A 24,756-nucleotide genomic window follows, 5' to 3' on the forward strand; every position below is an offset into this window, starting at 1 on the left:
CTATTTTGAAATAGCTGTCTGAATGACTTTTTTATGTGGCAATCTGTTTGCTGCTGGACACCCATGCTAGCAGATTTCAAGTTCTCGAAACTGCCCTGTCCCACTGCCTTTACAAATGTTTAGCTGTTTTATATTTGTCAGAAGACTATTATGTGAGCGATAACACACAGCTGATCTATAACTGCCGTCTGTGGGCCACACTTACATTACACAGAGCTACTAAGGCAAAATAAGCAATTTGTTTTATTTGCGTATTCAATAGATTTTTCTTGTGAGTAAAACTTGTTGCTAATTACCTTCTCTAAATCTTAATTTTCATTCGATTTTAAGGTTTATTTAAATTCAATAAGCTATAATTTCAGTCTCCATCTTCCTTTTGTATCCTATGATCTTGAGGCACGTTTTGTGGTACGCTTCACATACTGTTTTTATAATTTATTCTTTTTTTCTTTAACCTGAACCCCACCCATACCTGCGGTGAGATTACACAGAATTACTTTAAATATATCATGCAGATCATGGCAAAACAAATTACTTCAGCCTGTATTACAGAATACAGTCCAAAGCAATTGTCATCTTTATTCATGAAGGAATAAAGTTCGACATACGCACAGTTGCTATGTAGGATATGAATGGATGTCGAGCGGTGGTGCAGTAATTCAGTACACATCTAATCACAACCACATGAGCATCATAATAATAGCACACCAGCAGAATCATTTTACACATTCTCCTGACAACAATCCACACCAAGATTTTCCTTCAAAAGGTGCAATCCTGCAGTGCAAAAAATTGCCTTTTGCGATGGCTCACGTCTAATTTCAAACAAATTTTATTGGTCAGCATATGGATTTTTGACCAAGATTGTAGTGTGTTGGGGTGGAAAAATATACATCGTCCTATGGAAGGAGTTTAGCGAGTTGTGGGAATTACTTGCTAAATGCGGATTAGGCGCACAAACGTGCCTAGTTCTGCAGTGGTCTGATAAAAATGAAATTACTTTTGTGGGACGGGGTTACTTAAACGTATTGGGAAGGTGGAGTAAGCACATTTAGGGGAGTCTTTCCCTGGCTTACGGTTTGGTGCATTGCTTTTTCCTCCACGCAAAGGGCTTGTGTTCTGCGGCTGTTCAGAGGTATCAAAAAGAGCTTTGTGACTAACTGGCTCTCAGTGAGAGATCAGGTTGCACTCAGCTAGGAGAAGCAGAAACCAAATCCTTGCATGTTCGAGACCATTTTTAGGCAGTGGCAAACGTATAACTTTCCCTCACAGAGCGATTTTACAAAACTAACATTGAGTTATAGGAAAACCTCTTGAGAAAAAGAAAGCTTTAGCTTGATGTTAAAGATAGACAAATTTCCTGTTTAAAAAAAAAACAAAACATGTATTAATGCTTTAAATGTGGGATATTACTAGATTAGTAGATCTGAACTTCTCTAGTGGTGTTCTAGTTGTCCAGTACTTGCAGCTCCACCACCTGGTATTGTGTGAGGATGGTACTTGGGCACCAAAATATGTACATTATGCTATAATATAATAAAATAAAGTTACATGCGGACCATATCGGCCTATCCATTTTATCCAATTATCCATTATTTAATTTAGTATTCTATTTGCATGTAAAATGTCATGGAACCAGAGCCACGAAAATGTACAAATTGTATAGTAATGTTATGCCACAAAAACAACAATTTGTCTAGACAATGTGTTGGGAGTAACCCCGTAATCAGTCAAACACCAGTCGGTAAGTGGTGGTTAGTCTGTGACTGCAGCCAGTTAATTTGTCTTTTACCCTTTTGTACAGACCTGTATCTACAAGTGTAGTCCAGCAGTACTAGTGAGTACAAATCCAGACTTGGTGAAACAGTCATGGAACTTTCAATAACAATACACAGATTATACATACTCAGTGTTGGAACTGCGCAAATTGCATAATAAATGACTGGAGAATGCAAAGATACTTTTTATTCTGTCATCCAATTTACCGTACTCCGTTTGCTTCAGATGCAATTTCTGTAACGTTTTAACCTATGACTGACAGTCCCGATGATCAGTCGTTTATCATTTTATCTGTTTGATAATTGCATTAGTGTGTATCCAGCTTAAGGTAGAGATTTAATAAAAAAATAAAAAAAATAAGCCCAGTGAAAACCTATTGGTGGTTGATCATAAAGACCTTTTTAGAAAGGGTACTAAGGCTATAGGTACACACTGGAGCATTTTCATCCAATAATTGGGCAAATCAGCCGGCATCCGACCATTTGGTCAGATATCGAGTGATTGTGTATACCTACACGATGATCTAAAGGCGTGCCAATCATCGTTTCATTTGTTTGGTTGTACTGTTTAATATTTTCCGACCAATCCCCTTCCAATCAACTTCAGATCCTGTGTGTATGAATTCAAGCGACTGTCTGCCAATAGTGGATGTCAGAGTGATAGGTCTCATTCACCTTGTCCGCCTACTGCTGATCTTGTCCCTCTGTCTTTATTATGATCCACGATCTCTCAGCAAAGGCCCCCAGTAGCTGTCAGAGGAACTCTGGAGATGGAGAGCAGGTAGGCAGAGGGGGCTTGCCTCATGGCAAAATATCCTCCAAGGTTTTGCTGATAATGGTGCGGGCTGCACCCCCCTCGTTCCCACATATCCTCTTAACACTCTGTGTGCTGGCTAGAATGGATGAGATTAGTGCAGCATCGTTCCTGTGGTTAAGCTTCACACCGGAGATGAAGCTGTCACACTGTATTTACAGCCAGCGATGTCCCACACTATATTGGAGTATTATAAGCAGAGTGCATGGGAATAGTGGTATGAGGAGATTAGAGCAGCGTTCCTGGGGTTAAGCTTTAGCTGCCAGAGATATAGCTGTCACACTGTATTTACAGCCAGCTACAGCTGTATGAGCCTGTGCACTCTTGTTGTCTTCTATTGCTCTTCTTCCTTAAAGATCATTTGCAGAAGACCACACCGCTCCAGCAATGCAGCCTTTCTGCCCTAATCCCCACTGTGATGACACATTTTAACCCCAATCATCTGTTGAAACAGTTCTACAGCACTTGGCACAGTGCTGTGTCAAGACAGGCTGCCCAATACAATTGCCGGGACTGGATGTCTCTCAATGAATTAAAATCTGAGCTGTCACTTTTTCCTTTTTATGGTCTACCTTGCAGCCATAATTTTGACAGATGAACAGCATAGATCTGAAGATAATCGTGTATAGTGTGTACACGTCAGTCGGCATGCTTATCGTGATTTTTTTTAATTTATCCTGTCGTTGGTATATTGTTAATCGTTTACTTTTTCTCTAATGTGTACCTAGCCTTACGTAGTAATATCTTTTACAGAGACATAACGAGAGAACATTGTTGCAGTATTATGGCTATATATTAAAGTATTTGATCTGCTTAGCTAAAATGCTCATAACTTGTCCTACTGGATGGAGTAATGAACAATGCTATCCATGCTATGGTTTCACCTTCGCTACCATGAGTCACTATAGGAGTGTTTCAGCTTTTATGAATGTTTACGTTACATCATCTGAACTTGGGATAGGCTTTACATCATCTGATCAGGTGTTGGTAGCAACAAATTGTTCCACTGTCCTGTCCTCAGCTGGTCGCATCTTTAATTTAATTAAAGGAAGGCTCAAAAACTATTTTCTATGAGTAGATGTAAATGTAAATTTTCCCATAGAAGAGTAATTGCATGACCTTGTATATACCATGTACTCTAGATTTATATTCATGGTCCTTTTCAGTCTATAGTTCACAAAAAGACAAGGTAAATTGTAAGGTATATATCATTCAGTTCTTAATGTTTTCTTATTTGTATTTTGAATTGCCTACCCTGCCTCAATTGACTCCCCCCAAACCTACAATCCTTTAAGCGCTCACTCAAAACTCACCTTTTCAAGCTCTCCCCACCTCCAATCTCCATTTCATCCTCTTTGATCCTACTGTCTTTTACCACCCCTTCCTCTAGAATGTAAGCTCTCACAGGCAGGGTCCTCTCTACTTATTGTCCCATGTCTGTCTACTGTCTGACTCTCTGGTACGTCCTGTCATGTATTTTGCTGCAGTCTGTGTGAGTCCCCTTAACATTACTTGCACTCCTCTGTGCTACTTATGTGTATTACCTAATCTGTGTGTGATTTGTTTACTGTTTCCAGTGCTACCGAATCTGTGGCACCTTATAAATAAAGTCCCCTTTGAAAGTTATGGGGACTGTGATTTATTGCAGAACAACCTAATACAGAAGATATCTATGATATATCTTGCATTAGGCTTTGTTAGATAGGCGTGCTACTTTAAAATGTCTAAACCATGCGGAAAAGGCCATTTCCGCAGGTTTTGGGGCTTAATAAATAGTTCTTGGTATTCATTGTCTTTTTGTATCACAGCTCTGTTTGGCCTACTCTCCTCACTTTCACTGCTGCATCTTTGCTTCACATGACTTCCCACCTACCCTCTGGCACAGCTTTTTGGTATTTCTGTTAGATGAGTGTTTGTGCTATAAACCTTTTATATGCCTAGCCTGCAAGGTGTGTTTTATGATTACATAGTGTAAGGTTTTAAGGTAATCTGACCCCTTATGCCACTTTGTTGTGGAGCTGGAGACTGACTGGGTTTGCCTTGCCACCGTCCCCTTATTTTATCCTTCTTGTGCACCTCTAAATACAGTATGAGGAACTTAGCTGCCACTACTAGGCTCATTCAACGGCACCCTGAACCACATCCTTCTGGGTAACTCTTACTGCTAGTGCACCCCCTTGCTGGGCACCTGGGCTGGTACACCTGACCTCCTACCTTCAGATCAGGGTTGCTGTGGATGGTTCCACCTGACCTCTCACAATGGCCCAAGCTGCAGGGTAGTGGGCAGAGTGTTCGTACTAGATTCTGGGTCCCAACCTCAGAACAGCCAGATAACGGATTAGAGTGGTTTAATCTGTAGGTCACAGGAATTACAGCAGGTAAGTAGGCGTCAAAAGTGGGACCTTGAAGCAGTGATATTTATTTGTTGAAGAAGTCCTTAGAGGGACAGTTAAACACAGGTCAAACAGGGCTCTTTTTATACAGTTTCTGACATACATGCTGGCATTGGGTAACCTAGCCCCTTTTCCAGCTAGCACTACAAAGTCTGAGATATTGCATCAGATATTTAACATAAGGATGTAATATATTCTCTAGTCTTGGATTTAACAAAGTTCACATCAATCTGTGATTTACTAAATTACTCGCTGTTAGGTTTCCTATCTCTCTAAGACACAGGATGCAAGTTTACTATGTATTTAAGCTAAAGGATGTGTAAGTCACTCTCAAATGAAAAGACATAATTAGCGTGGGATTGCCTGCCTTCAGAAGTTACAAAAACAAATTTCCTCCTACATGGCATACAGCCTCAGAAATCAGTACATTTCCAATACAAAAATCAGTACATTTGCAATGATGCATATTGGCGCACTGCATTACTGTTTAAAATAAATGTATACAATAAGTTATCTATAAAGTGATCCAGCTACAATAAGCTAAAAGGAGGAAGGAAAAAAACAACGGTAACTACTAAATTGTGATCTATGTAAGAAGATTTGCTAGTAAATACTAGTAATTAGGTCCTGTAACAAAAATATTTTATACATATGTCTGTGTTAATATTTACCTTAGTGTGACTCTGCACCTGTAGTTTATTAGTTCCCCATTGCATTTGTCATTTTAATATATAATGCATGAACTAAAGTAAAAACAATTGATTCTGAAATGATTTTGTCCAGTACCTGCTACTGTAGTTTCCTAAATTTGTCTATAGTTTTAATATTTTTTTTAAATAAATTTATTGTCTCTTCCTTACAGGAGTTTGATCATCACTGTCCATGGGTAAATAATTGCATTGGGCGCAGGAACTACCGTTACTTCTTCCTTTTCCTGGTGTCTCTTACATTGCACATAATGAGCGTCTTCATCTGTGGCCTTTTCTACACATTGGGGCATCCTCATCAGCTCAGAGACATCCCAGCGATTGTGACGTATCCTTCCATAATAATCCCTCCGTACATTTTGTATCAAATCAGCATTTTATGCTCCTGTCTCCAACTTTTTCCACCCTTGCAAGTGAAATGCATCTGTTCCTTTTAACTTCTTTTCTGTTGCTGTTAGAGGCCTTTCTTTTAGTTCCTTTACTTTTCCCTTCCACCCTCAATAGCACCTGTAGCTATTTGTTTACATGATCATTTTGTCAACAGTATTGTCACTTGTATATCTTAACTCCGTCCCAGTATCTCAGTAATGTGCGTGGCTGGCCTATTTTTCTTTCCTGTCGCTGGTCTCACAGGATTTCATATTGTCCTGGTTTCCCGAGGTCGCACTACAAATGAGCAGGTCAGAAGTCATGTTATATAGAGGAATTATACTATATAATTGTTGCTTTCTCTTACATTTTGTATATCGCCTTTTCTTCTGTCTGTTGTGGTCTCCCCTTTTCTTTCGCATATTTTATTTTCCCTCACCGTACCCATTATTCTGTGTCCTTCACCTTTTTTATTTGTCTCTTAGGTCACCGGAAAGTTCCGCGGAGGCGTTAATCCTTTTAGTAATGGATGCTGTCGGAACGTGAGCCACGTGCTCTGTAGCTCTCCTCCACCCAGGTATTTTTGTTATCTAGATGACTTTCCAGTCATCCCATGCCTTTTACCCAATTCTTTAGTGACCTAAGTGGGGTAAGATCCGTAGTGAATTCTGCCTTTCTCTTGTATTGCCACATTCTTAAGCCTTGATTCACTAGCTGTTGCACTAGTTGAGATGTACTCATCTATATAAAATACACCCTCAATACAACTGGTTTCTATGTAAAATATATGTGCTTCTACTTTATATAAATGTCAGATAAATTTACTGTACTTTTTTGTTTACATTGTTATATGATCATTATATCGGTCCTTTGTCAGAAACGCTGGTTATTGCTCCCCTCCTTGGAACAGTCAGACTTACAGACCTTGCATTAATAACAAATTGCTGGTACTCAAGTCAGAGCCGCATTCCTACATAGAAAGTCAGATTATGATGTCCCCAAGGTTACAGGTAATAATGGAACTGCCACTCTGACCTCAGTAATAACACAGCACTATAAATCAATGTGCCTGGGAGCAGTAAATACTGGGAGCCAGGTGATGCACAGGAAAGTAAGAGGATTGTGGGAGGCTGTGTGGAAACGAAGGATATAGCACATAAAGGGGAGAATATTCCACCGGTCAGGGTGCATTTCTTAGTTTACAGGGATTTGTCCATCCCTAGTCATAAAATAGCGGCGTTATCTGCTTTTATGCAACTCCTACTATGTTTAGTATTAAGAATCACGTAATACAGTTTAAGTTTGAGGAAAATGTGTTCATTTCATTTACTAAATGATTGCCGCACCTTTTTTCTGTGCACCAGTTTTCATAGTGCTTAGCGTAGACTTGTATATATGTTCATGGTAATTGATCGTGGCCGAGTCTCGAACTGCCCTTTATGATTAACTAGGCGAGTCAGGATGTTCAAATATACTATTTTTATGCCACATTGCTCCCTCATATACTGCCTTCTTAGGATATGGGCCATAAATGATTTTCTATGAACGGGTTGCAAAATATTTTTATGTTTAAAATCTTTTTTTATTATCTTCTGTACCGAAATTAAGAAACCCATGGTGAATATACCCAGAGTGTTTCTATTCCTGCGTAGCGTTTGATTATTTCATTATATATGATGAATAAACTGAATTTCACAGGGGGTATTCAATTCCCCACGTTGTTCTTTAGAGAGAAAACAAAATCGTCTATACTGTTATTAATGAAGTCTCAAGTTTTACTGTACTGGAACTACAGCTTTTATTTCATTTTGCTGTTGCTTCTCCATTTTAGTCTCAATGTCCTGTAATTACACAAAATAGATACTTTGTATTATCACTAATTGGCTCTATCTTTGATGTACTTGAGTACAAGGAGCAGCATATATCATAAAGTGAGACCTGGCTGCTATAAGCCTGGGTACACACTACAGAAAATTTCAAACAATACGATATTGTTTGAAATTTTACCAACGACTGTCAGATCAGTCTGCCGATTCATGTGTACACACTATACCCGATTACCTTCAGATCTGTTCTCGTCATCTGTCATAACCATCAGCTGCAAGTGACAGCTGTCCTGGGTTGTCTCCCTTATATTGTACAGGTCACAGAAACATAGCCATTTATCGTTGGTACAGGATCTATAAATTGAGCACGTCTAGACACTCATTTGGGAACCGTAATAAAGAAAAGTACATTCCCGTTACACCTAGACCGTGAGAGATGAATTGTAACTTCTCTTTTTATTATTTCGTTGCAATCCAACATGCTATGCCAGTTTCACATCATTGGAATATATGGAAAAGTGTACTCAGTATTATGTACCCTGCGTAAACACATAAATGTAACCCAGCGAGCTCCATAATGAACGCTATTGACCAGCATTGAACATCTCCCTCACTGGATCTTCAAGTTATTGATGGGATCCCAGTATCCTAGTTCCATTCTTCAGCCATCACAAGGCCGCACGATCCGGTCTCCCGGGCAACCTAAACGTGCGGATGTGCAGTAGCAATCTGCCAAAATAAAGGTTTTTGGGGTTTTCTTGTTCTGAATTTGACGCGCTGTCGTGGTGATGCTCAGTGTGTCGGCAATGCAACTTCATTCACCTCCATCATCCAGAACTTTAGGAACCTTCGCAGCACCTCTGGATCTACAGACACCAGCTGTCAAATGTGAGGTAAATAGCTGAATTGTCGTTCCAATTTTGCAGAGTACATACACGCACTGCAGAATTGGAACTACATTGCTCCATCGTTAAACAAGATTTTCAGTTCAATTTGAAAATCTCGATCAACAATTTCATGTGCTTCGGCATGATAATCGTTCATCGTTCCAGGGTACACACTAATGTGATATCGGGCCAATCAGTCGTTTATTGTCTGGCCCAAAAATCGGCTAAAACATAGTAGTGTGTACTTAGGCTAAGGGTACACACTATAGGTTTTTCACCGGATTATCAGGCTAGACGATAAATGACTGATTGGCCTGGTGCCAGAGTAGTGTGTACGCTCACACGATCAACAATTGTTGTTCCAAAGCGCATTGTGTCATTTGATTTTATAAACGGACTAAAAACCTTGTTAAACGATGTTGTGTATGCGCTCATGACTGGCAGTGTCCATAGACCTCCATAGAGGTTACAGAGTCATGATCTTTTCAGCCGGTGGTTATGACAGATGAAGAGCACAGATCTGAAGATAAATGATGTAAAAAGTGTATAGTGTGTATACATGAATTGACATGCTGAGCAGGACTTTCAGTTGGTAAATTAATCATTAACTATATTGCATCGGGAGAAATTTGGTTGTGTGTAGTAGTGTGTACCCAGCCATACAGAAGCATAGTAGAATTGCACATAAACTGATTCCATTCAATAAAGCAAAGAAAAAAAGCAAAAGATCAATTCCACATGAGCGTTTTCTCGCATTGCATTTTATTTGGAACACAACCAAGGACAAACACTTGTGTAGGCAAGCCCTAGCGTAGCTTGAAATGTTATTGTTGTAACGTTGATAAGACATAAGCATATGCAACCACTACATATAATTTAGATGCCCCTACCAAGGCCCTTCCTCCACTTCCAGAGGGTCACAAGCTTAAATTTTATATCCAGTCATCTCTCTCAAAGTTGGTGATTCGAGAGGAACCCAAGTCATACATTAAACTTTCTGGGCACCCGAGTGATTCCTGAGCACAAGGACTAAGCCATCTCTATGAAATTCTCCCGAGGCTGCCTGTAACACTGGTGGTAATTTCACTAGACTCTTAAGGGGTAGATTTACTAAAACTACTAAAAAGGAAACGTGGAGATACTGCCCATAGCAACCAATCAGATTCTAGCTATCATTTATCTAGTACATTCTAGAATAGGATCGCTAGAATTTGATTGGTTGCTATGGGCAGCACAGCAAAGCAGCTTCCCAATATTTAAAGATATTTTCTCTTTCATGATATCTGGGGGACACTGCTACCATGGGTTGTGAGAGTGGAGGTGGAGTTGGCACTTAACAGGTTAACTTTTGTTAATGTATCAAAGCTGACAAACCCCTCACCTCTGCAACCCCCTGTAGCCTCCTCAGTCTTAGTTAAGTGCCCAAGGGAGTTGGACTTACTTTAAATGACAGGAAGGAATTATTTTCTTTTCTACTAAATTTTAACTAAAATTTTTGCAGCAGTGTGCTCTGTTAACTATACAGAGCACACTTATTCCGGACGGCTCTCACTAACGTTGGAAGTTTTATTTACTATTTTCTTTTGTTCTTTTAAAAACTACTGAGCGCTGACAAGCGGCTTATAGCCGCTGCCACACTGATTCAAGACCGATTTACCGGTGCTGCCAGTAACGGCAAAGCGTGCCGGTAGTCGAAACTCTGGGGGGCACCATTTTGGAATATACCAAGTCCCCTCCTCGGCAAAGGAGGGAGGCACTTGTTCCACCAGGAAAACAGCCACCAGGAATCTGCTATTAGCGACTGCTGCATAATATAGATGTAGCAGATCTACTTGTGGATAGCAGAAACTAGAGGAGGAGCAGGAAAATGTGCAGTCTGAGGTTGCTAAAGACAGAGTCCGTCCCCCGCCCCCCTCCTGCAGTCTGAAACAAGTGAGCTGTTCCAAACACTGCCTGGGAAAAAGAGAAGCGGACGTTCTCCGGGACACTGAATTGCTGACAGCCTTCCAATCAGGCTATCTGATTGGAAGATATGTTATGGAGCAGGAGAGGTCTAAGTATCACTTTTCTTATATCTCTATATCATAGATAGGGGTATATTGAACTAAAGTTGTTGTTGCAATAGCATTTTTAATAAAATATAGAATACTAATTGCATGACACATAGCCTTAGCAGGAGATACTAATTTTTTGACTATGTCATAGGCTTGTTAGTATCTCTCTGTTTGCTTGTGAGTGATTGCCTGTATTCATTCATACAGTTATACTGTTCCCTTAAAAAAATGTCTGATAAGGGAAAGGCACCTCGGGCAAAATACGATACCTGTTCCAAGTGTAAAGATAAGTTACCAATTGGACTACAGAACCTGGGGGCGCTTTGTGCTGACTGCGGCGGGGGTACCCTGACCGTGTAGGCTCATTTTAGCGCACCGCCACTAGCGAAAATGCCAGCATGGGCAAATGCCCTGACACGGGGTTGATACATTGGTTAATTTTTTAGCTAAACCAACAGATTCCAGCGGTTGTGGCAGTTCACCCCTTTACCTCAATATCAATTGACCCCCTCTTAACAGGCAGGACTACGGGGACCGCCGAGTCCACAGTCTTGGGACAAGCTGGGGCTCTGTCTGTCCTCACCGCACAAAACCCCAAAAATGCCCCAAAACCTAGGGCACAGAGGTTTGGTTCATTTAGACAGTCCTTTCGTGGGGACTCCGCTGTCCGGGGCCAGACACATTGTCCTCTAGAGGCCGAAGTTCTCGGTCTATGGCAGTGTTGGCTAACCTGTGACACTCCAGGTATTGTAAAACTACAAGTCCCAGCATGCTTTGCCAATATATATAGCAGCTTATTGCTGGAAGGGTATACTGGGACTTGTAGTTTCACAACACCTGGTGTGTCACAGGTTAGCCAACACTGGTCTATGGTATAGAGGTAGGTCTTCCTCCTCCACGAAACGTCCACCTCCCAAGCTTCTACAAAAACAGTCAGTTTAACTGTCTCCCTCCACTACTCGCGGCTGCAGGAGTGGGTGGACGTCTGCTGCTGTTCAGAGATCAGTGAGCAGTGTCCTCAGAAGACCGTTGGATTCGGGGGATCATGTCGAGAGGATAAATCTATCAGGTCCAGCACCTCATTGGTTCTTCGCAATCAGCTTACCCCACGACCCTCGAAAGAAAGAGGAGATGCTTACATGTGTTGCTTCTCTTCTTTCCGCCAGATTCCGGAACACCATAAAAGAAAGGGGTTCTACTTCAATCTCTTTTTGCTCCCAAAGCCGGACAGCTCGTTCCGACCAGTTCTCAATCTAAAGCAGTCAAACCGGCACCTATGAGTTTTCAGGTTTCGAATGGAATCCCTCAGGTCAGTCATCAATGGACTGGAACCAGATCAATTCATGGTGTCTATAGACATCAAGGACCCCTACCTTCACATACCTATCTGGAAAGCTCAACAGGCCCTTCTCAGATTCACAGTGGAGCCGTCTCGCTACCAATTCAGAGCTCTCCCATTTGGCCTTTTGATAGCACCAAGAGTATTTACAAAAATAATGGCAGTAATGACAGCCTGTCTTCATTTCACAGAAGTGCAAATAGTGCCCTATCCGGACAAACTGCTCATAAATGCCTCCTCAGCTCTCCTGCTGAATCAGCACCTGGTCCTTACTATCAGGACCCTGGAGATGCATGGATAGCTCATAAATCAAGAAAAGTCACAATTGATTCTGTGCCAGAAAATGACCTTTCTGGGACTAATCATGGACACAAACAAACAAAAGGTTTTCTTTCCAGAGGACAAATCTCAGTCCCTGAGGAACCTGACGGCTTGGGTTATGACCTGCCACAGACCATCGATCCACTTGTGTATGTTTCTATTAGGAGAGATGGTATCGACTTTCGAGACCATTCCTTATGTTCGGCAGTACTTGGGCTGCTTCCAGTGGTACCTTTTAAATAAGTGATCAGGATCCCATCTGAGATTAGAGGGACAACTCATACAATTGTCACTAGAGGCGAAGGCTTCCCTCAGATGGTTGAAGGTCCAGAACAATCTGACAGTGGGAAGGTCCTTTGCCCCATGGTCCTGGATCTTAGTATCCACAGATGCCAGCCTGACAGGATGGGGGGCTGTGGTACTTCAGTTACGGCTTCAGGGATTCTGGACCGCTCAGAATGCTTCCCTCCCCATCAACATTCTGGAGCTAAAAGCCATGCTAATGGCCGTAGAGAGCGCCCAGTCGATACTTCACGAACTCCCAGTCCGTCTGCAGTCCGACAATACGACAGCAGTGTCTTATGTTAATAGACAGGGGGCACCAGGAGCGTGGGAGCAATGAGGGTGGCTGCTCAGATCTTGACCTGAGCAAAACGCCACATTCCCCCTATATCAGCAATTTTTATCCCAGGAATCCAAAACTGGGAATGCGATTATTGCCAGGTGAGTGGTCGCCTCATCCGGAGGTCTTCCAGTGTCTGGTCCTATGATGGGGGATTCAGGACTTGGACTTAATGGCATTGCGTCACAACAGGATGGTACTTCAGTTTTGCTCTCAAGCAAGACACCCCTTGATGGTGGCCATTGATGTAATGAAGATGCCATGGGACTTCAGGTTGGGATACCTGTTTTCTCCCATTCCTATGATTCCCAGAGTCCTTCGATGATTGAAGCAAGAGGGACTCCCAGTCATAATAGTGGCTTCCACTTGGTTAAGGCGAGTTTGGTGTGCAGAAATTCTGGGGCTTGTGGTAGGTCCGGGTCTTAAATTACCTCTTCGAGAAGATCTACAGCAAGAACCATTTACACATCAGTAATTGCCTCTGCTTAATTAACGACTGTTGAGGCCAACCTGTGGCGGTCTAGAGGTTACAGGGTTTTTTTCTCCATGAGTAGTGAACACCCTTCTTCGGGTTAGAAAAGCCGTTTCGGGTCCTATTTACTACCGCATCTGGCGAGCCTACATCAGATGGCGAGAGCCAACCATGCGACATGGCTACCTTTTGTCTTCTGTGATTTTTGGCTTTTCTTCAGGCTTGGATACGGGCCTTCGTCTAGGTTCACTGCAAGTACAGATATCATCCCTTTTTGGTATAATTTCACCTGCGCTTGGCAGACATTCCAGATGTCAGGACCTTCTTGCAAGGAGTCCAAAATATCCAGCCTCCATATGTTCCTCCAACAGCCCCCTGGGATCTTAACCTCGTGCTTAATATGCTTCAAGGGCCTCCTTTTGAACCATGACGCACTGCAGAATTAAGGTTCTTGACTATGAAAGTAGTATTCCTACTAGCTATTGCATCGGCTCGTAGAGTTTACGAATTGGGTCCTCTCTCATGTTGTGAACCATATCTTATCCTTCACAATGATAGGGCGGCTCTTGGAACAGTTCCCGCTTTCCTACCAAAGGTTGTATCCAGCTTTCATGTCAACCAAGAAATGGTGGTTCTGGTATTTAAGGGTGGCCCACAGTCTTCAGGAACAGGTTCCATGGTGTTTCTAGATGTGTTCAGGGCTCTAAGAATTTATGTCAGGAGGACATCAAAGATTTAGCGCATGGATTCTTTATTTGATTTGTTTGACTCTTCTAAACGAGGATGGCTGGCCTCTAAGCAATCGATTTTTGGTAGGTGGCTTACTTCCACTATTAAGCAGTCTTATTTCGGTGCTAACAGACCTGTGCCAGATCGTATTGTAGCCATTCTACCCGTTCAGTGGGGGCATCCTGGGGTGCACGAAATGGGGCCTAAGCTGACCATTTGTGCAGAGCAGCCACGTGGTTCTTGGTCCATACGTTTAAAAAATGTTATCAATTCAATGTATTTGCGTCAGCAGATGCTGCTTTTGACATTAGTGCTCTACGTGCCGGGCTGTCAGAGAGGTCCCTACATTAAGGGGGCTGCTTTAGAATGTCCCCATGTTAGCATTGTCCCCCAGTTAGGATGAAAGAGAAAAGAGGATTTTTATACTTTTGATAAATCCGTTTCTCTGATTCCATATGGGGGAACTGCGTTCCCTCCCTTCTGCTCTTCTGCTGTGTGGTCTCTGGTTGGTTGACTCTCCTTCTTTGGGACTTTATACTTGGACTGAAGAGGCTACAGGAGGTTGCAGAGGGCAGGGTTTTGTCAGCTTTGATACAATAACAAAGTTAACCTATTAAGTTCCACCTCCACTCTCACAATCCATGGTAGCAGTGTCCCTCAGATGGAATTGGAGAAACGGATTTATTGTATGTATAAAAATCCTCTTTTATACATATTGTGGAAATATAATAATAATACAAACCATTGTCCCCTTAGGGGATAAAAATAACATTTTTAAAGAAAGACATTATATACTTCCTTTCCTATTATCCACACACAGAGCCAGCAAATAATAAAGTATGCATATTTTGTCTTTCTATAATGGATACTTGTTGCAAAATAAAATACAGTGTATATTGTGTGAGTTATGTTAACATTGTCTAAAAGTTACTAAGGAAAGGGAAATGTGTGTTATGTGAACACTAGTCACACACTATGATGATGTGGGGATTAGAAGGGGGGACCCTCTATCAATCTGCTTAATAAACTGGGAGTATTATTATGCATGTACCCTAAAGTCTTTAAACTTTACAGTGTAAAGTCTGCCAACTTCTCATTAATTTGTACAGATATAGGCCAACCATAAACAGTTCAGTGAAAGGGATGGGGGTGGAGAGTGAGTGAGCAAGCCAGAAGGAGCCACCATATTTAAATGAAGGAACACAGTGAGTATTCTCACTTAGATAAACAGAGAATTGAAGTTTTTGGTTATGGTGAGATGCCCACGTTTTCCAGACTTTACAGAACAATTTGTGGAATTTTTGATAAAGCAAATCGTATTCCATACAGTAAGTTTGCTATAATCTATTCAGTACTGCTTGATGCTATGAGGGATTTCCAGTTGAGTGCTAGTTGGCAAGTGGCTGCAGCATTTATATGTCTAATTAGATTATTCTGATGTCGAGTGGTCAAGAGGGCAGACTGGGAGGAGATAAAATGTCAGCAGTAACCTGTTTTAATATTGTTAGGATGAGATCCTTTATGCCCTTCCAGAAGTGAGCACAGTTAGGGCATCCGAACCATCTGTGGTGAAAGGAACCTGATTGGGATAATCCCTACCCTATTTCTAATCGTTTATTAGACACACACTCTTATAGCGTTACCTTTCCAGCAGATTCTTCATCTGTCTACGCTGGTTCATCACCCATGCAAATCTGAAGATTTGGTTTGTCCCAGGAAGTGAGAATAGCTTTTCATATGACAATTGAAACTGCTGAACCTGCAGGAAAAGATGGTGCTAGATACACTATACTTCTCTTGCTCCTTGTGAAGTATGCAAGCCTGTCATTCACTCTGTGCTAGCTACGATAGAGAAGCACCTCCCTCCTAAAAAGGTAGTTTAGTAACAACATTTCATGCATTTATTTTATATTATTCAGCTCAGTAGTGCAGTTTTTCATATATGTCGAATTGTGGATTTACTTGCTCCTTAAAACCCCCTGACAAGACTTCATACGGCATTTGAAGGTATACAAGGCAGCAATCTTACATTCAAGTTACCCGTAGATACCCACTGTCAGAGAGTATATTTAACAATCTAAGGGGCATATTCAATTGTTGCCGTTTCCCGCAGCGTTAAAAGTATTGCTGTTATTACGGTGATACTAAGCTGGATTTCAGCTCGCAGCTCCCTGAGCTGCGAGCTGAAATCCAGCGTGAAAGGTACCGTAATAGCGGTATTTACGTGCACTATTACCGTAATAATGAATATGCCCCTAAAGATGCTAAGCAAGTAGGTTATTTCTAAAAAGACCTACAGTCTTGTCATCTGAATTTGTCACTAGCATATAGTGGATTCAGGTACACATATCCATTGATATTGTTACTGTTATTGTCTGGATATTATTTATTATTCTTTTTATTATTATTAACAATGTTACATTTGTCTCTCCTTTTATTTTTTTTATTATTATTCAGATACATAAATCGCAGTCGTAATCGGCCCCCTCTCTCTCTGTCGCCACCATTTTTACGCCCAGAGATGTCAGAGTCCCCGATCGTCCTTAAAATATTGGATAACGGTGTACAGAGTCCCCTTCAACACTACCAGGTTCATTAAATCTATAATATAAATGTCTAGTGGCGTGTGTTAGTCTGTCTGTGTGTGTGTGTGTGGAAAATATAAAACCAAGCTGCAGCGCCACCTGCTGGGCGGAGTTATACACTGACACACTAAATTCTTAGTGTGTGTGTGTAAAAAAAAATTCAGAAAGGGCTGAAATTTGGTATACCAATATGTTTTTAATTTGTTAATTTAATTTGTTAATTGTTTAAAGTTTATAAAGATTTAAAAAAAATATATATATATATATATTTCTTGAAGGAGAAGTGACAGTTGGGAGTGGTTGGTGGTTGCCGGGGGTGACAGTGGGGAGTGGTTGGTGGTTGCCGGGGGTGACAGTGGGGAGTGGTTGGTGGTTGAGGCCTGGGCTATGGCCCAAATGCATGACAAGAACCTTTATAACACCTTAAGTAGCTTGATTTGACTAGAATGCATGAGTATCATGCACGGGTTAACTTGTATATAACGTTTCTTTACTGAGATCCCTCACAATATATCCATTTACAGAACATTGCATGGAATTTTCAATAGTCCACGGTACATTGGGCCATTTAGCATTCAGAAGATATTAAGATCTTCTGTGACAGTTAATATATATCCATTGTGAAACGTGATTTTTCCTATCACACAGGAGCACTGCTTTCCTAGCTATAATGCTCCCATGTCATAGGTAAATAGGGTTTAGCTGGGGTGGATTGGGAACTTTAAAGGGGCCCTGGAAAAAAAAGTCTGAAAGTGACCTCATGTAGGCGAGGCCAAATAAATGGTAAGTATGTGTGTGTGCCCACTTTGTCTGTGCCCACTGACTGTTTCTCTATTTGCCTCCAACAAGCCCTGACAATAAATTAATAGTATACATATTTAATAAATAGCCCTCCTCCCCAAACAAATAAAATAGCACCCGTTAAATAATTAGCCCCACCTAAACACCACCATAAATGTAATAACCTACCTCCCTCACAAATTATATTAAGAAGCCCCCCAAATCACACTCACCACTATATTAACATTTACCCACTTATCTTGTTATATCCGCTGTATGAGAAATGCAGACAGCCTCTCTTGCCGCTCTGCATGTGTGGTTGCTTCCTTCTATCTGTGTTGTAGACAGTCACATGGGTGCCATCCTATGCAACTCCTGTCTATTGCACCGACAGAAGGAGGCAGAATAATCCAGGAAGCCGGTGACCGTCCCAGAGCCTCCATATGTAAATAAATTATCTTTATTTTCTTTTAATCTTCCCCACCCCACCCCCAAAAAAAGACAGTCTGCCTCCTGAGGCCACCTGCCCAGTAGGCTCTATGGCCAATCCACTCCTGGGGTTTAGCATCCAACGCAATGTCTCACTGCCGTTTTCTAGATGGAAAACAAGGTAGTTTAACATGAAGAATACTGAAAATGTGTTCCTTTTACCCTGAAAAGCATTGACTAAGCATTAGGAAGAATGTGTAGTTCAGGGGTTAAATGCTTTGACCGAAGAGCTTTAGAAAATTGTTGGAAGTTGGTGCAAATCAATGTCTGCTCTTCATAACCTTGAACAAGTCCTTCTCCCTGTGTGTCTTACACCACACGTAGATTGCAGGATTGACTGGACATGAGAATTATACATGAAACTTCTACATCTATAATCAAACACTGCTCTTATTGTTTACCACATTACTTTCTTCAAGTCTCGAAGCAGTCTGGAACTGACAGAATCTCAGTCAGCGGATGCAGAACCCCCACCGCCTCCGAAACCTGATTTAAGTCGCTACACAGGACTGAGGGGCCAGTTAAGCCTAGGAGAAAGAGAGGGTGAGAGAAGTTTATGTACCCTTGCATACATGCTTGGATAAAAGGTGTTGGATCTATTATCCGGCATGTTTGGTTTGAGTATTTTCCAGATTCTGTATTTTGATCAGATTTTGTAGCACTATGCCTAAAATCTACTAGATGATAATTAAAAATTACCCCAGTGTTTCCTGACACTTTTTTTTTGTATGATTGTCACCAGGTGATAGTGTCAACCAGAGAAATCAGAGAAGTAAAGAATATGAGTGATATCAACTAGTATTGGGCAGATAGTGGTTCAGAGAAATCTGTTTAGGGTAGGGAGAGTGAGAGAGCTCAGACATCGGTCCTCCTTGGGTTTGCCAAAATATATATTTATATTAAAAAGGGTAAACGAAGATGTAGCTGACATCTCTGACGCAGTAACACTTGCTGTGAACTCCCCCCACATGAATCAGGGTTGTGTAGTTGCAGCTAGTCAGATAACTCCGTGTGCAGGCAGTTTCCTTAATTTAAACCGTCAGAAACTATGCATAAATTCATAGAATGAGCGACCGGCTCTATTGCTATCAATACTCCCCAAAAGAGCATGACAGAGGATGTGAGTAATTGACAGGAAACAATGTTAGCCTCCGTTAATATATGCTTGTTTTAAGAATATAATAAATAGATATAAACCATATGTGTATTGTAATTAACGTTCCCTTTTTGTTTTCTCTTCTCTTCGTTTTGAATGTTTGGTGTGGGTTTTTTTTTTCTCTTCACTTTTTTACATCGGGTAACCAGACAATTCTCTATTGAGCACAGAGAGCCCTCCTACTCCTACTATGTATAGGTATCGTCCGGGCTACAACAGTGGAAGTGGTGCTCCTCCCCTCAGTTCCAAGGTAAGTTAATGCAGGTATATGGTGTTCCTTCAAGAGACACCCCATTACACCAAATTGTTACCAGATTGCAGCAGTTCTGACAACCGAGATAGACGGGAGATGGCAGATCTAACATGTCCTAGATCCTAAAATAACAGAGATATGTAATAAATGCACTTGTAAATGGATTAGCCCCAACTTCTACAGACTTGGCCACTATATACGTCCTGTGATAAAGGAATTTGAATCTCTTGCCCTTTGTCACTGCTTTCTTTTCTTACTGCCAGCACCTGTGTGTAATCCAATAATGGTGCAGTTCATGGTGGTTTCCCAAACTACCAAAGGTTGTCCAGCCCTTTATTCTTATCTCTACTATTGAAATTTGCTTCATGTATGTCCTGTATTCCCTACTGTATGGCGCCTTACAAATCTACGATAATAACTTCTTTTCATGGCTTGAATAAATGGAGGCCCATTGGAAGGTGGAGAGACCATAAGAAAATGAACATTTGTGAGAACGTGCCTGAGACAAAACACTATAGAAATAAATTATCCAAACTGTTAGCAGTGTACTCGCCAAAGCCCAGCTACAATATAGACTGATAGATGAGATTGGATGAGCAGCACATTTCTCCTACACACATCTGAAGGCATGCACCTATAGAAGGCTCTCTTTCCAAAAGAGGCCTGAATTATAAATCCACTCCATGTCCATACTTTAGAAAAGTGCTCTCATACGTTAGACAAGCAGCCGTATTGTTGTTGCTCCTTCCTTGTGAACCTTATTTGTGCAAATAACACTGGTGCCTGTTTTAAGTTTCTGAGACACCTGTGGATCATGCAAAATGTGAACCTCAGGTAATTAAATCTTTTTTTCACTTTACCTTAATATACCAAACTTCACCCAATACTAATTTTCAAGTTTGTGTCCTTAAGGCAGCAAGTGCAGATTAAACTCCTCAAAATCAACCTAATCATTTTCAAGCCTGCTCTAAAATTTGGATGGACGTGTGTGTGGTCATATGCAAACCATACTAACAGGGTCTCTTACCACCTGGCCCAAGCAATTCTGTCCAGTTTATCTACCCGTGTGTGTGCAAATTGGAAACCGTTTGGCTCTTGTGACCAGCAGTCATCAGATGTTAATATTTGATCCCACTTATGGTTTGATCAGGGTAGATGAGTTACAGTTAATTTAAAACTGCTTGATTCAAGATCAGAAACTTACTATTGTTACATATTCTTTACCTTAAAATTGTGCAGTACATATTTGTTACTGTGGGATCTAACAAAACCTGGGCACCATAGCACATAACTCCTGGGGAGCTCTACATGAATCAGGATATCTGTCCTTCTCAGTGCAGAAGGCTTGGTGTACACACCAGCAGTGAGCTCTGTAATGAGCTCTATGCTCTGACCACTGGCAGCTCATTGACACCCAGTGCAGTATTTTTAAGTGTCAAACTTAAACTTGCTCAGAGGGAAACTGATCACAGAACAGTTCAGATAAGTCATGATCTGACCACTCTTTCCACCTGTCCCTATAGATGTTTCAAATCAAACCATGCCTGGGCCAAATTAACATGTCTAAAATTATCTATTTGGTGGTATCGCAGCATATACGTGCATCTCTTTCTACTCTTGTTTTGCTCCGTAAGAAGAAATCTTACTTTGAGGAATATCTATTGTCTTTGTTAATGAGCAACATTTTTTAGTGCTGTCTAACTTTTTCATGGGGATGGAACAATCTTGTTATAACTGCATCCTAAAAAGCTGGCTAAATAACAACAAAAAAAGTTACACAATGCAGACAATGGCACATTAAAGGGCTCAAAATAATACATGAAGCTGTATTTGGACAACTCATTTGCACTTGAATTGTATGTCATTATATGAAACATTATAGCCTGTCCACCCTATAGTGTGCAGGTAACTGGTTTTTTTTTTTTTTTTTTTTTTTTTTTTTTAGTCCAGAGAAAAGTGTGAAGACCCAGCTCTCACATGTTATATATAATGTCTGAACTACACTTGAAAAATAAATGTTTGTACTGTATTGGTATCTATGAGCTACACTACATCTGTGCACATTTCAGTGTTTTATTAAATGAAACCCTATGGATGCGTTATGTACACCCTTTATGTTCAAAATAGCCTGACATCATCATCTTATTATTCTTCATTTGTGTTTTCTCTTTGAAACAGCTGCCCCGTGTGGACAGTTTACAGGACTCCCCTATGCCCACATCTGATCTGTCTCGACCCCCAAGTTCTCGCTCTGAGCCCAGCCTAGAACCAGATCCCTGTCATGCACCACCAGCTCGCTCGTCCAGTCTACGCTCTGCCACGGGTACATCTGCACCACTTCCCTCCCTTCCTTCGGAAGGAACAACGTCCACCTCATACAAAAGTCTAAACCAGACACAGAATGGTAGTCTATCCTATCAGAGTCTGTTAAGCCCTTCTGATGAGACGGAGCCTGAAACTGCTGGATACTCTTCACCTTATCTCTCCGCTCGGGAACGCCTCCGACCAGCTTGCCCTCCCCCTATTGCTCCTCGCTATGGGAAGCCTCGAATCAGTCACCATCGTGTTGGAGATACAGATGTAGCAGCTCTACCCTTGCTGACACTAAAGTGAGTTTGATTTTAAATTACCAGTATTTCCAGTTTAGCCTAAAAAATGTATTTGCATAATTGTCTAGTACAGGAGCATGCATATGCCAGCATACATTTATGCTATGTTTCTATACAAGCTATGAGCAAACAAAGGAGTTTATGACTGGTATATCTTTTCCTGTTTTTTTGGGGTTTTTTTGTTTTGTTTTTTTAATATGGTCGACCCTCCAGACTGGGGTTGGCCCCCAGTGATGACTTGCCCACCACTAGGCCACTTCCCCAAGCTATTGTATTGTGAAAGGATTGTCACACATAAAAGATTATCAGGGGGTCTGTGAAGAGAGATATAATAATAATAATGTGTCTAGCTATTGATGAGCTCTGCCAGCAGATTTAGGGAAGATCTACTGAAGGTCGATTTTTGTTCAGAATTTAAAATAGTCTAAAATAATAGTCACCTACTAAACTCCAGTTTATATATTTTCAAATCAGGCAATTGTGGGTGATTTTACTGAGCAAAATTGCTGTGTTTTCCTGTCCTCTGAATAGACCGTTTGAACATGCAATGCATTTTAATGTAAGCAGTAAGCCCATTGAAATTCGTTGGCCATGAAGTGCTTACATGCTGGACGTTTATGATTGGCTGAGCAGGTAGTGATCTCCAACCCCATTAAAAAAAATGGGTCTGGCAGCAACGCAAGGAAATACTACTGTGGAGCTGTTCCAGCATGCCTGGACTGACTAGGCATTCTGGCCCTTGTAGTTCTGCAAGTGCCAGCATAACAATATTCATGTATTCTGCATTTTGTCTGTATAACACACCTAATACACAATGGTGCATGTGAATGGTCCATAAAGCACACATCAAAATGCATAAATGACAAGATTGCCAACTGGAAAGAAATAGTCATGAAGCCTTTGAGTCCCATGCAGTTTGTCCTTTTCCCTTTAGCTCTCTCCTGTTCCTTGCTCTCTTCAGGTACCACCATATCCTCCACTCTTCTGAGTAGTCTTGTCCCCATCAAGATCCTCCCTTAACAATTCACTTCTCTTCTGTTTGTACAATAGTGTTCTCCTTCTCCCAGCTTCACTGGGCATATGTACCTTCAGCCCCCTTTTTCACAAAAAGCTTTTGGCCTATGCTTGCTTACTTCTATAAAGCAAGCATGCCAGTTGTGTTCCTGTGAAATATGTTCGACAGTAAGTCCCTATGTAAATTTTCATATTTCAAAGAGCAGGTGGGTCTGCTACACTTAGTCAAACACAGGCATAAAAATGCCAAGTTGGTCAGAAGTTTATTCCAAATGATGGCCAGATACAGGAAACTTAATTCCCCTTAAAAAGACTTTTGACTAATTGTATCTTGCCACCTGCGCCTGAATGTGAAACAAATTTCTGACCACTTTTGCATTGTGCCTGTTTTTGGATTGTGTCCTTTTGATCTCCTGTTATTTGATTCGTGCTATGTATGCAGAATAATTATTTAAAACTCTGCACCTTCACCAAGCTCTAGCTATATACTTACTAATATTGATTGTTAGACATTCCCTATACTCTGTAGTAACTAAAACTGTAACACCATATTCTCATTCGTCCATGGGAGACATGGGTCACCTTTTACAGACTATTTTGAATTTAAAGTTTTGCATTGAATTATACAACTTGGTCACCTGGGGCCTTATTTACTGAAGGATGCGTACTGAATGTAATATGCATTTTATTTTTTTTTAAACGCACATATCGTGTATACGCACGTCTGAATTCAACTAGGAGCAAATTTTGAAGTGGTGATGAATACGAGTCTAGGTCTGCTCTGCTGATGCTCAGACACTGCAGGATATGTCCACTACCCATGTGGAATATAAACTCACAAAGGAACGCAAACTATTCTGTTAATGTCACCTGCTAATAATATAGGCATTATTATAAAACATTAAAACAAATTCCCATGAAACACATTTATTAGTATGTAATTAATGTCCACTGTACAGTTGCTCCTGATTGCAAACAGATGTAATAGCATACATACACAGCCATTATCACTAGTAATCTGCACAGACTAGACCTGGAGCAAAAGATGCAGCTGCAAAACAAGTACCTTAGAGATGCCCAGAGCTTGAATCAAACACTGCTGCATGTGCTCAAGCTTGGCACTCCCTTACTGTGCACAGACCCCTGGGCATATGCCCAGTCTCTTCCCCGTTCCCTCCCTGAAATCATAGGCTGTAGTAAGTGTCCTTTATGCTCGAAAATGAATTGATCGGTGCTGCATTCTGTGGTGTATAGTCTGGTTCTTGGTTTGTGCATAGTAATTATGTGAATTATACGCACAATCGCCGTTAACGTGCCTTAATGAATCAGTACCCTGGTGTCCATCATTCAGAGTATCCAGTGGGTCCGAAGACTACTTCCACTTGCCCATCTGCTCTTCTTGCTCCTGCTGAAAGTGTCTTGTCGGTGGGCTACACGGTGGTGTTGACAGGAGCGAAGAGAGTCATGTAGTATTTGACACACACTTCTCACTCCTGTTCATCTGGTCTTTTTTAAAATGGTCAATTGATGTTCATAATCATGACATTTTATGGTTCACT

General features: G+C 41.1%; 1 protein-coding gene across 3 annotated transcripts in view; it reads left to right on the forward strand.

The window, feature by feature from the left end:
• ZDHHC5 (zDHHC palmitoyltransferase 5) overlaps window positions 1-24,756 on the forward strand; it is a 59,560-nt gene that overhangs the window by 33,414 nt on the left and 1,390 nt on the right. For all 3 annotated transcript variants that reach the window (XM_075217266.1, XM_075217267.1, XM_075217265.1), the window contains exons 5-11: window positions 5,848-6,020; window positions 6,270-6,372; window positions 6,547-6,638; window positions 16,769-16,901; window positions 18,585-18,708; window positions 19,471-19,571; window positions 21,753-22,183. In XM_075217266.1, coding sequence (XP_075073367.1) covers window positions 5,848-6,020; window positions 6,270-6,372; window positions 6,547-6,638; window positions 16,769-16,901; window positions 18,585-18,708; window positions 19,471-19,571; window positions 21,753-22,183 — 1,157 coding nt within the window. The remainder of the gene's footprint in view (window positions 1-5,847; window positions 6,021-6,269; window positions 6,373-6,546; window positions 6,639-16,768; window positions 16,902-18,584; window positions 18,709-19,470; window positions 19,572-21,752; window positions 22,184-24,756) is intronic.

The sequence above is a fragment of the Mixophyes fleayi genome, chromosome 6, assembly GCF_038048845.1.
Source record: "Mixophyes fleayi isolate aMixFle1 chromosome 6, aMixFle1.hap1, whole genome shotgun sequence".
Taxonomy (NCBI): Eukaryota; Metazoa; Chordata; class Amphibia; order Anura; family Limnodynastidae; genus Mixophyes; species Mixophyes fleayi.